The 12,893-nt window shown below is 38.6% G+C and overlaps 1 protein-coding gene across 10 annotated transcripts in view; it reads left to right on the forward strand.

The window, feature by feature from the left end:
- xpa (xeroderma pigmentosum, complementation group A) overlaps positions 1 to 12,893 on the forward strand; it is a 47,364-nt gene extending 34,471 nt beyond the window's left edge. For all 10 annotated transcript variants that reach the window (XM_069926354.1, XM_069926380.1, XM_069926328.1 and 7 more), the window contains 4 exons: positions 930 to 1,035; positions 6,872 to 7,037; positions 12,071 to 12,188; positions 12,604 to 12,893. In XM_069926354.1, coding sequence (XP_069782455.1) covers positions 930 to 1,035; positions 6,872 to 7,037; positions 12,071 to 12,188; positions 12,604 to 12,752 — 539 coding nt within the window. In that variant the 3' untranslated portion in view covers positions 12,753 to 12,893. The remainder of the gene's footprint in view (positions 1 to 929; positions 1,036 to 6,871; positions 7,038 to 12,070; positions 12,189 to 12,603) is intronic.

The raw sequence follows: 12,893 nt of genomic DNA on the forward strand, positions 1-12,893 counted from the left end.
ACCAAAAAATCCAGAGATCTTTCTTCTAAGTAATATAAGAAGTAAAGAATTAGGCCTCAAATTGGATGAAGCACAAAAAAGATTTATTATGATAGCCTTAGCTGTAGCAAAAAAATGTATAATGTCAACCTGGAAATCAGAAGAGAGCCTGAGAGTACAGCAATGGTACATAGAAATGAATAAATGTATTCCATTGGAAAAAATAACATATAATTAAAAAAATTAAGTCACATTATTCGAACAAATTTGGGAACCGTACATGGAACACAACAGAGAGGTCCTACCGCGGACCTCCACCCCCTAAAATGATAGAATGAGAAGAAGACGAAATGAACTGACCCAGTGTGTAAAAGTAGATGACACTATTTTCTTGTTTATTTTCATTGTGTGATGACATTGTTCAATGAGTTTATTGTGTATGTTGAACGTTTAGTGGGTAGGGAGGGTGGTGGGTAGGAGGGAGGGAAGGGGGAAAAGGGATGAAAATGACACTGTCTATATTCAAGAGGAAAATGTTTGTGTGTAATTTGGTTAATATGGTTCATAGTGTGAAAAATAAAAAAATTTAAAAAAAAATCTATTGCTATTTATTGGCCCAAGAACCTGAGAATATCATGTTTTTGTCTGGATACTATTGTGGAATCTTTTATGAATATTGGTTAAAAATCTTATATGAAGGATCGCATTGGCAAGCAAGCACAACAATACTAAACAGCATCAAGAAGAGATTTTTAATCTTTTAATTAACCAGAATACTCTGAAATAGTGCAACGGAGACATCACAAAATGTAAAATATTATAGTTATAAATTGAAACCAAGTCCTCATATTTGCTCCTGAACTTGCACATTTTCAGTGCTTTTATTACCCAGGACCATGTTACCAGTTCAGAAGTTGTCTCTTGCTCAAAATGTGTATCTATGTTCACAGGACCTGTCATGGAATTCGATTATCTATTATGTGAAGATTGTGGTAAAGAATTCATGGATTCCTATCTGAGTTGTCATTTTGATCTTCCAGTTTGTGACAATTGCAGGTACTGTTTAAGAATGTAGTATGGAAATAAACACACATGAATTTAAAGGGCATTTTTTTCAGGGTAGGATTATTAGTGGGAGGAAATACTCATGTATAACAACAATGATAAATTGTTCAATGATATAGTGAACCTGCAAAAGTCATTTATTTTTGGATGGAATATAAGAATAGAATCTTTTTGTAGGTAGCAATCACCATTGAGGGAAAATAACCACTCATCAGAGCAAATGCAATTCTTCCAAATATGCACTGGTTATTGGCTATAATTTATGTTGGGAGGTATATTCCAGAAATAGAACATTTCTATTTTTAATGGGCTATGATTTTCACTAGCAAGACCATTATTAATGGCTTATCTATGGTAGCCTGAGAAACATGATGGGGGAGAAGAGTGTGTAACCAGGGTAAAATGTATCCTTTTGTTGTAACTGTGCCCAAAATATTTGGGCTACACGCGTAGCTGAGGAATCTAACTCTCACTTTGAGTTTACTCAGAGAATTAATAAGACACAGAATTTCACCAAACCACACCCGAACTCTTTCTTCTTTGTTTTTACAAAAAAATGGAGTGAGCCATTTATAGAAATTTACACAAGCTTGACTTCAAGGCTCAAGACAGTCTTGTGAGCCATTCAATCGATTGATGGCTCCAGTGGTAACACCCACTACTTGCGACTGTGGGTCACTCTGATTAGATTGTCCTAACACTTCCCCTTTTGAGCTGTTTCACTCATACAAGTGGAGGCTTGGGTTCACTTGGAAGGGCTTTACTTGTTTGCGAACTCTTTGCAAAGTTTGTATAGGGTCCCATGGTGCAGCAGGTAAAATCTCGTTTTCTTGTGATAGTTGTGCTTGGTTGGTCACTGGTTTCTGCAGTTCAAAAGTCTCCAACAAAGCATCCAAGCTGAGTTGCTCAGGTGTCTCAGCAAGGTTAAATTCAGTTGGTTGCAACTAGTTGGCATGTCTGGTACATCTGTTCGGTCCATCATGCACATGACAGAGAACCACCCCGATCTTCCTCAGGATTCTCCCCAGCTGCCACTCATCTGACTTAACCCTATAGTCTTGCACCAGCACATGTTGTCCATCCCAAAATGTTCTTTATTTTGATCCATGCTGGCGGTTAAACCATCTTTCCATATCCAAATTTCTGCTCCAGGTTCTGACTTTTGTGGGAAAATAACATCAAATGGTGCTCTAATTTTCAGACCGAAGATGTTTTCAGCAGGTGAAGTCCCACCTGAAGTTTGTGGGTTTGGAGTGATCCTGTAATTTAACAAGAACGTCAGCAGGATCTCCTCCATTGGACCCTCCCCCTTGGCTTTGCGTGGAACCTATTTGAACTTATCCATAAACCATTCTTCCTGATCATTGGACTGTGGATGATATGGAGGCAAGCGAATATGAGTGATGCCATATTGTTTGCAGAATAAATTGAAGTTGACTGCTGTGAATTGTGTCCCATTTCCGAAACTAATGTTGCAGGAGCACCAAAACGATTGAACATGGACTTGAGTTCCATAATTGTAGCCGATGCAATTGATTGGGTTACTTTGACGATCTCGGCCATTTGGAGTATGCATTCACTATTAGATAATACACTCCATTAATTGGTCCTGCATAGACTATATGAAGTCAATTCCATGAGGAATTCTTGTGGCCAAGAATGTAAATTCATCTTGATAGGGAATTTCGCAGCCGAGGCACATCGGATATGTGACCATGTTAGTTCAATCTGAGGCCAATAAACATAGCTTCGTGCAAGTGCTTTTCCTTGATTTGTTCTAGGATGTCCCCTGTGAAACTGTTTTAGGATTGCTGATTGCAGAGTTTTTGGTATCAAACCTTTCTGCAAACAAAAGACACCCATTAGAGATTGTTAATGGTTCTCGTCTTTTTTTAAGCTGTATTTCCATTCTTGGACGTTTTTGGCCACCCTGTATGAGTAATGCATTTTCTCTTGAACAATGCCATCTTCGCTCATTGCTTGTCTGACTCTTTCTGCTGTAACCGGCAGTGAGTTAATAATATCTTTGAATACCTGGTTGACCTCTGCCCCTACTGAGAGTTCCACGACAAGAATATCTTCCGGCTCTGTTTCCTGATCACTAATGAGTTGTGACAATGCATCAGCTTGTCCGATACTTATAGTCGGCAGGTATTTAATTTTGAAATTATACCCAAGAACCATCTTTACAATCGGTTTGCCGTGTAAATTTGAATCCTTTTCTTTGAACCAAATACTACTAATAGCAGCTTGTGATCTGTCAGAAGAGTGAATTGCTGTCCATAGAGCATTTTATGGAATTTCTTCACCTCAAAAGCAATTGCTAGAGCCTCCTTTTCAATTTGTCCATAGTTACACTCTGCAGCGGTTAGAGAGCATGCTGCCGTGTGCTATGGCTTTTTGATTCCCATCAGGGAATGTGTGTGAAATGACTGTACCCACCCCAGACTGTGATGCACCTGAAGCTACAACAATCTCCAAGTTTGGATTGTAGTGCGTCAAAAGAAGGTTCAATTTTAACTGTTTTAACTCAATTAAACGACTCGACATTTTGAAGTCCATTTCCATTTGCTACCCTTAGTAAGGAGCTTGTTTAGTGGATCACGGAGTTTATGCATCTATGGCAGAAATGAACTATAATGATTAATAAGACCCAGAAATGAACTTAGTGTGATCACATCTGTGGGTGCAGGCATGCACTTGATAGCATCAATGTTTTGTGGATCTGGCTGTCCACGTTCATCAATGGTGAAACCCAGATATTTCACTGATCATGAAAAATGTGCATTTTTCTGGATGCACTCAAAAACCATAGTTTCTGATGCGGGGGAAATCGCAATCAAGACGATCAAACAATTCTCAAGCATGTGCTTCCATGACCAGGATATCATCTAGACACACTGGAACTCCCGGAACAACATTCAGCATTGTTGTTAAGATCTTTTGAAAGGTAGGTGGAGCAGTCTTCGCTCCGAATGGTAGACCGGTGTATCTGAACAGTCCACAATGGGTTTTGATAGTTAACAAATCTCTGGATTCGGCATCAACCTCCACCTGTAGATATGCCTCTGCTCAGTTTATCTTTGCAAAATGTTTGCCACCATTCAATTTCGTGAAAAGGTCATCAGGCAGTGGCAGTGGGTATTGATGGGTCTCAATGCTGCATTCAAACCAGTTGAAAAATCAGCACACAGTCGTATGGATCTATTCTATTTCTTCACCACCATGATAGGTAGTTCACCTGTTCAATTACTCCTTCATGTTGCCGTCATTCCAATTCTTGCAGTGCTGCGTTAGGACAGGGCGTTTTGGCTTGAAAGTCGGTTTCACATTTGGCAGAAGACAGAATTTTGCCTTCGTTTTAGTGCACTGTCCGAGGTCTTCGGAAAATACTGTTGGATGCATTGCTTTAACTGTACCAGCAACATTTGTGCTCTATTTGCTGCTGTTGGGGTATGTACCATTCCAACTTTTGACATACATCAAGTGGAAGCTCCAGTAGGTTCAACCTTTTGATCCAGTCGAGATCCATGAGATCAAGGTTAGGACATTTTACCAGATAATGTTATCCATTTCCTTCTGTGCCATTTAAGCTCCATTTTTTTGTAAAAACAAAGAAGAAAGAGTTCGGGTGTGGTTTGGTGAAATTCTGTGTCTGTTGTTAATTCTCTGAGTAAACTCAAAGAGGGAGTTAGATTCCTCACCTTTGTGTGCAGCCCAAACACTTTGGGCAGATACAACATATTTTGGTGACAAGGATTTAGAAAAATGTTAGTAACAATGTAACAGCTCAAAGCTGTCCTCTAACAACAGCAAGAAAACTTTGAACTGATACAGTGAAGCTAATGGACCAGCTGGCAGCAAAAATGTCTGTTGGAGCTTCAATCATTGAGGAAGGTGAGCCTGCAGTTGAAACAAATTCTGTAGACCCATTAATGAACTCTATCACTGAGTTTAATTATGACTCAGAGTCATGCACATTTGAAACGGTGCAAAAAGTACGAGGGAGAGGTGGTTATCCTGACACCATAACACTAGATTCACTACATCCTTCCTTTACTCCATCTACTTACTGTTTGAGATCTGGCCTACAATGGTGGTGTTATCTGCAAATTTTAGGACATGACAATATTATAGAGGCCTTCTATCAAAAGCTTCTAAAGATGCATAGAAAATACAATTTAAGGCAGGTTCTTACAGTGAGACGAGAACAAATATATTGAAAAATAAGACAAAATATTTCATTTCTCTGCTATGTCCTGCCTTCAGGAGAGAAGACACAAAAGACCTGCTGGAAATAGTGGAGAATAACATCCTAGATGAATGAGGAACAGCAAGAAATTACTATTAGTTTAAAAAAGGTATTAGAAAAAAATAATGTTGCTATCACCCCAAGGTCAGACAACTTCCAAAAATAAGTACAATTGGGACAGGGTCAATGTTAATTTATGAAAGGGAGGGAGTATTCAACAAATTTATTTTTGATGTTGTAACTAGAAAACAAAAAGGGAATCAGAAGATGTTGTTCCTTTTGATAGAAAACTTGGTCATTCACTTTGATATAAATATTGGAAAAGTATTTTTTTTAATGGTGACTTAGTATGTTTGTACTGTATATGAATCACTGAACATTAGTAATCAGGAACAGTAAATAATTAAAGCACATGTGATGTTAGCCTTTATAACAAAGAGATTTGGGTACAAAAGTTCTTGTGCTGTATTGTAGTTATATTGGGCCTATGCTCCCAAGATCCTAGAAGAAAGTGATTTAATTGAAACAGTCCAAATTCTTATGGGGCTTCTCAGAGTAGACACAGATATGTTTTCACTAAGATGCCATGAACGAGAGTTAAAACCCAAAATAATGGTCATTCAAGATGAACATGGGAAGAAATTATTTCTCCCAGAGGGTAGAGATCTTTGGAATTCTCATTCCCAAGGCAGCTGTGGAGAGTTGGTTGCTGTGTATATTCAAGAATGAGATTGAGTTGGATATTAAAGGAGTATCAGTTATGACAGAAAAATGGTGCTGAGGTAAAGGCTCAGACATAATGTAATTGATCAGTGGAGCAGGCAAGTGTACCTTTCTTTAGGCCTCAAATCACTCCTTGAAAGATTTAACAACTAGCAGAGCCCCATCCCCTGAATTAATGGTTGTAAAAGCTGTGAGGGAATTTCACTTCTTTCTGACATTGAGGCTTTTTTTTTTAAGAATGAAAAGTTTGATCTAAATGGTTTGTGAATTGAAGTGTTAAACAGAAATAATGTAATAAATAAATTTTGATAACCACAGCAATCCAAATCCCATTGAACTCAGCGAGGACTAACCTGGGGAATTTCAGAACTACAGATTTCTACCATCTGCGGGATCCAGCTGAAATGTTGTCATTTCAGAAAGTTCAGCATTTGCATGGATGTTTAGGTGTTTTCTCTTCAGGCTCTTCAGTTTGGAGACTTGGCATTTGCCAGAATGTCAGGCTGAATTAAGTTTTGAGTTGTATAGATAATTGATGTTTAGGACAATTGTTAATTTAAAATCTAAGATTAATTTTTATTAATCAAACGTATTTATGGAATTCAGCAAAACCAGTATATTTAGATAGGACATGTTTCAGTCATTATCTTGTTAAATGATAGAATAGACTAGAAAGATGAAATGGCCTATCACTGTCCCCATGTGAATTTTCAGGGAATAGATGTATTAATTGGAAAGGTGTAATTCAGACTTTTTCTTAGGTCCTTGGCGTGATCGGTTACAGAGAGGTGAACTTTTAGATTCCTCCAGCAGCCAAAAGCCTCAGTAACTAGTTTTCTGGTTTAATTACAGAGATAATGAAGAGAAGCACAAGCTAATTACGAGAACAGATGCAAAGCAGGAATTTCTGCTTAAGGACTGTGACCTGGACCAGAGAGTTCCTGCACTCAAATTTATTCTGAAGAAAAATCCACACAACACTCAGTGGGGTGAAATGAAACTTTACCTAAAGCTCCAGGTTGGTGTATTACAAATTGTTATACTATATTGAAGAACACAATGCACATTCTCTGGAAATGGTGCGGAAGGGCCCTGAGCTGCTCATGTCAAATTTATGCCCATTATTTGAAAAAGGCTAATTTGAGATGAAGCCACATAGACATTGTTTGATCACAGCTATTTTTTTTCCAAAATATATTTATTGAGCATCAAAAATAACCGTACACATTATACAGATGTACTTTATGTCATTTTTAAAAAACATAAAAACCAACACTCAAATACATGCCCGGACACCCCACCCCCTGACCACCTTGGCATCTTTGGCAACAGTATCATCGGAACATCACCGATTTTACTGGTACAACATCTCAGTTAGTCTTTTACTCCATAAGCATTCGTAAATTAGATAAAAATGTATTTAACTTTCTCTAGTTTAATAAAAAAAACTGATATCCTTAATCCATCGAGTTGAAGGACTCCTGTCAGACTTCCGTTGTAACAAGATTAGATGCTTGGCTATGTGTCTTTCTGCATAGAATTTAGTGAGTTGTTGGAGATTCCAAATATTGCAGTCAATAGGCAGGGTTGCAAATTGACTTTAAATATTTTGGATAGTGTGCTGAAACCTTGTATTTTGGGACTTAAGTGGCAAGGGGAGTCATTACACCTATTGCATTTGTCCTCTATTTCAGGATTAATGGCTGACAGCCTGGATTTTGAAAAATGAACCCTGTATAGCACCTTGAACTGAATTGAGTCCCAAGTGAGTAGAGATGGTGGAACAAATTCTCTCATTAGCCGCCTCCTATAATATCTCCTCAATTTATGTTCAACAGGTTTAGATGGGAGAAAACTTTTGATCTTTTGCTAGGGCTTCCCATTCCTCTGATATATATTCCAACTGAGAAATCTGACAGATGTTTCTTTCCTTTCCCCCCCCCAGGAGTGCTTGAATTATACATTTACATTTTGTGGGCTTACAGTCCTAATTGAATGTAAACATCAAGGTGATTTCCCCCACTCCCCAACAGACACCAACAAATCTACATTCATTCTCTTATTTAAGACTAAGCTGTGGGGACAACACTTTACATCCACGTGGTCCAAACATCCTTACCCTAAATTTCAAGGATTCAGAGAGTGATCTTAAGTAGAAAAGAAACATTACCATCCCTCGCATGATTTTGAATTAGATTTGCATGCACATTGCAAGGCACTTTGATAAGGTCTACGTTGTACAGCCCAATAAATTCATGTATAAATTTAACTGTAATAATGCCATTTTATGTGTCTTGGAATTCCGCTGTAACGTTTGATAACTACTGATTAAAATAAGAAAGCCCAGCAAGTGGTAGTGCCCCATTGCACTTGCATCAGTTGTTTTTCAATGTCTTGACATATATTCTCACTTCTTCAGCCGAGAGGAAATCCTTCACCTCATTGCCATAAGTGATCCGTAGTCAAGCTGAGTAGATTAACCTGTATACATCTTGCAGGGTTCGTAGTTCCCATCTGTCATCGTTGATTGACGCCCGAGCTTGGGTCACTTTCACAGTAAGATCGGGGAAAACTGAGATAGTCGTCCCCTTCAGTTTTAACTTGTAGCATTCTCTGGGACATTCACACAATCACTGTAATAATGAAGTCTGACCACTGGCTGCTTCTCCAGCCCTGGTATCAGCAGTAGGGTGCAGTGTACTTAGTTCACCAGTGGCTCTTTATAATAAAGCTGATAAAAGTTTTTTGTTTTGCATTGAGCAGATATCATCAGTACACCCTGACACTGAACGTTCCATCTCCCCAACAGTATCTTTAATTTCTCTCAGCTTGGTGTCTGTGGATACTTTGTCGGCCACTAATTATTTTTACAGTTTGTAGCTTCAACTTAAAGACAGCCAGCTCTTATTCTTATCTCAATTTTAATGATCTCTACAATGTCTTTATGAACTTCAGTCAGCACTGCTTGCTTTAGCCATTCAAAGTCACGGTTCTTCTTGGTCTGACAGTGACTGCAGCTTGCTGTCTACTTTTACCCTTCTTGTTAGGCATTTCAACACTTCAAAATCCACCTGTTACTTCAAAGCTTTGCCAACTATAATCAAATGGTAGGACTCTGCTTGGATTGCTATTAAATAATCATTTATTAATACAATTCACAGGAGCTCTGTTGGTTCTGTCTTACTCCATCAACTGCTCTCTAGAGCCCTGATCACAGCTATAATTTTAATCAGTTCAGGTCAATGGATATGGAGTAATCAATATGGAGTACAAAATCTTTATGTTAAAAAGGCAGGGTCAAAAGTTTGAGTCATGGTGTTCAAGGGATATTGGAAACTTGGTTTGGAAAAAAAAAGGAAAAAAACAAGGAAAAAAGATGTTTGGAGAATACATTGAATGTAAAAAGAATCTTAATGAAATTAGAAAAGCTAAAAGGCCTTACTGAAGTCCATATAGACAACATCCATTGCTCTTAGAGGTGGCTATAGCAAATAGGGTGAAAATAAATCCAAAAGGTTTCGACAGATATGTTAATAGCAAAAAGAGAGTGAGGGATAAAATTGGTCCCTGAGAATCAGAGTGGACAACTTTGTGTGGAGCCAAAAGAGATGGGGGAGATCTTGAACAATTTCTTTTCTTTGGTATTTACTAAGGAGAAGGATATTGAATTGTGCAGGGTAAAGGAAGCAAAGAGGGTAATTATGGAAACTCTAGTGATTAAGAAAGAAGCAGCTTTTGGAGCATTATCCACAAGTCTCCAGGACCTGAAGGGATTTTCCCCAGGACCTTGAGAGGTTAGTGAGGGAATAGCAGAGGCTCTGACAGTGATTTTATCATCAGAGATGGGTGTAGTGTCAGAGGATTGGCGTATTGCACATGTGGTTCCTTTTGACATCTGTGGTAGGTAAATTAATGGAAAGCATTCTTAGAGGTAGTGTATATATAAGTATCTGGAGAGACAGGGTTTGATCAGGAACACTCAACACGGATTTGTGCATGGAAGGACACACTTGATCAATCTTGTTGAATTTTTTTTGAAGAGGGTAGAGCAATGGATGTTGTCTATATGGACTTCAGTAAGGCCTTCGATAAGGTTCCACATGGAAGTATAGTTAGGAAGGTTCAGTTGTTAGTTATTAAGGTATTAATTTTGAGATAGTCAAATGGATACAACAGTGGCTGGAAGGGAGATGCCAGAAAGCCATAGTGGATAACTGTTTGTCAGCCTGGAGGCCAGTGATAAGCAGTGTACCTCAAGGCAGGGATCTGTTTTGAGTCCTTTGCTGTTTGTCATATACATTAATAATCTGGATGATGGGGTGGTAAATTAGATTAGTAAATATGCAGATGATACTAAAATTGGTGGAATTGTGGATAATGAAGAAGGATTTCAAAGATTTCAGAGGGATTTAGTTTGCTTAGAAGAGTGGGCTGAAATATGGCGGATGGAGTTTAATGCTGAGAAGTGTGAAGTGCTTCATTTTGGTAGCAATAATCAAAGCAGGACATACATAGTAAATGGGAGGGCATTGAGGAATGCAGTGGAGCAGAAAGATCCAAGAATAATGGTGCATCATTCCCTAAAGGTAAAATCTCGTGGATAGGGTGGTGAAGAAAGCTTTAGTATGCTGGCCTTTATAAATCAAAGGATGGAATACAGGAGTTGGGAGGTGATGTTGAGACTGTTCAAGGCATTGATGAGGCCAAATTTAGAGTAGAGAGAGTGCGAAAATGTTAACTGGGTTTCAGAATCTAGATTACAAAGAAAGATCGAGCAAATTAGGTCTTTATTCTTTGGAGCATAGAAGGGATTTGATAGAGGTATTTAAGATTATGAGGGGGATATAGAGTTGATGTGGATAGGCTTTTTCCATTGAGAGTAAGAGAGATTGAAACAAGAGGTCATGAGTTAAGAGTTAAGGGGCAAAAGTTTAGAAGTAATATGAGGGGGGACTGTGTGGAATGAGCTTCCGGGAGTAGTGGCAGGAGGGCCAATTTTGTCATTTAAAGAAAAATTGGATAGGGACGGGAGGGGAATGGAGGGTTATGGGCAGGGTGCAGGTAGGAGGGACTAGAGGAGAGTACTTAGTTTGGTGCAGACTAGAAGGGCCAAAATGGTGCTGTATTGTAATATAGTTAATATGTAAAATTTGCTGCTTTGATTAAATACTTCTTGGCTATGTTCCTATTCCAACTGTTCTTGAAGCATGTTTTTTTTTAAAGTTGTTATTTGAATAAAATAAAGTAGTAACTTGGTAGAAGACCATCAACCATTTAATCCATGGAGAATGCATTGAACCAAATCCACTCCAGCAAATGAGGTCACAGTATAACTAATTTAAATTTAACTTTTTTATTGAAGTTTAGACATATAGTAACAGGACCTTTGGCCCATGAGCCCATGCTGCCCAATTACACCCAGTTGGCCTACACCCCCAGTACAGTTTGAAAGGTGAGAAGAAACTGAAGCCCCTGGGGAAAACCCATGCAAATACTGGGAGAACGTACAAACTGCTTACAGACAGCACGGGATTCGAAATTGGTCCCAGTCACTGTAACATCATTGCGCTAACCGCTTTGCTAGTCTTGTTGCCCTTTGTAGAGAATTTAAGAGGAAACACCTGGAGGGATGAAAATTCATGCTTGATTAATGTATGCTTCTAGTATAACATTGAGACCAGCAGTGATAACTGCTCACATCAGCATGTCATTTAATTTGAAGATATTCCAGTCACCAATTGTCTTCGTCTTTCAGGATGACGGTCAATTATTTGAGATGCCTCAGATAATGCATAGTCACTGTGTGTACACAATCCTTAGTGGTCTTCTGCCAAGTTACTACTCTTTTGGATGATGCCTAGCTTCTTATGTTGTAGCACCATGTGCTCACAATAATCAAAAGAGGTCAGTACTACACCCCATTGCAAGATGCTTGTCCATTCCTCTCTCCAGCATATACACGTTCTCTAAATCAGCTGTGAAACCTCTAATATCCTACCTTTTTCCATAGGCGAACAGGAGAGCAATTGGTCATCTTTTTGCTTTCTTTAGATAGTAAGACGGTCATTAGAAGTGTGGGGCAGTGAAGAAGGTTTGCGGCAGGCCAAAGAAATACGGCAAGAGAACAGGGAGAAGATGAAGCAAAAGAAGTTTGATAAAAAAGTGAAAGGTGAGTAAGCTTGGATGGACTTCCAGATCCCATAGAAGTTGAGAAATGTGTTGCTTGGGACCAGCCATCATAAGATTGGGTAGAGCACAGGCCAGCTATCCAGATTCAGATTTCTTGTCAGAGTATATACATTACATCAGAATACAACCCTGAGATTCTTTTTCCTGTGGGCAAGGTCAACTAAGAAAAGGAATTCTAACAAATGAGCTTAATCACATTTTGGTACAGTTCCAATATGAATGGTATTAGAACAATTAGTCCCCTCAAAAGCACTTTGCGTTTCCATTTTGGAAACAATAGCAAAACTGCAGGTTAGTCAACAATTCATACTTTAGTTGCAATTTATAAGCACCAGCAATACATTTAAATGTCATTCGGACCTTTGTAATTGGGTCTTACCTTCTGCTGTTTGTAGAGCTTCGGCGAGCTGTGAGGAGCAGCCTGTGGAAAAAGCAATCAGCTGCTCACCAACACGAGTATGGCCCTGAAGTTCATGTTGAGGATGATGTGTACAAGAAGACCTGTGCAACATGTGGCCACCAGCTGACTTATGAAAAAATGTGACTTGATTGAATGGATACCTCCACACTTGTATATAGTTTTATATTCCTAATACATCAAGAATTTGTGCAGAGTTGATTATTGAAACATTTTTGGCATGATTATTGCAGTACTATAAATTCTTCTCATGTTTTTGAACAATAA

This window comes from Narcine bancroftii, chromosome 1 (genome assembly GCF_036971445.1).
Source record: "Narcine bancroftii isolate sNarBan1 chromosome 1, sNarBan1.hap1, whole genome shotgun sequence".
Taxonomy (NCBI): Eukaryota; Metazoa; Chordata; class Chondrichthyes; order Torpediniformes; family Narcinidae; genus Narcine; species Narcine bancroftii.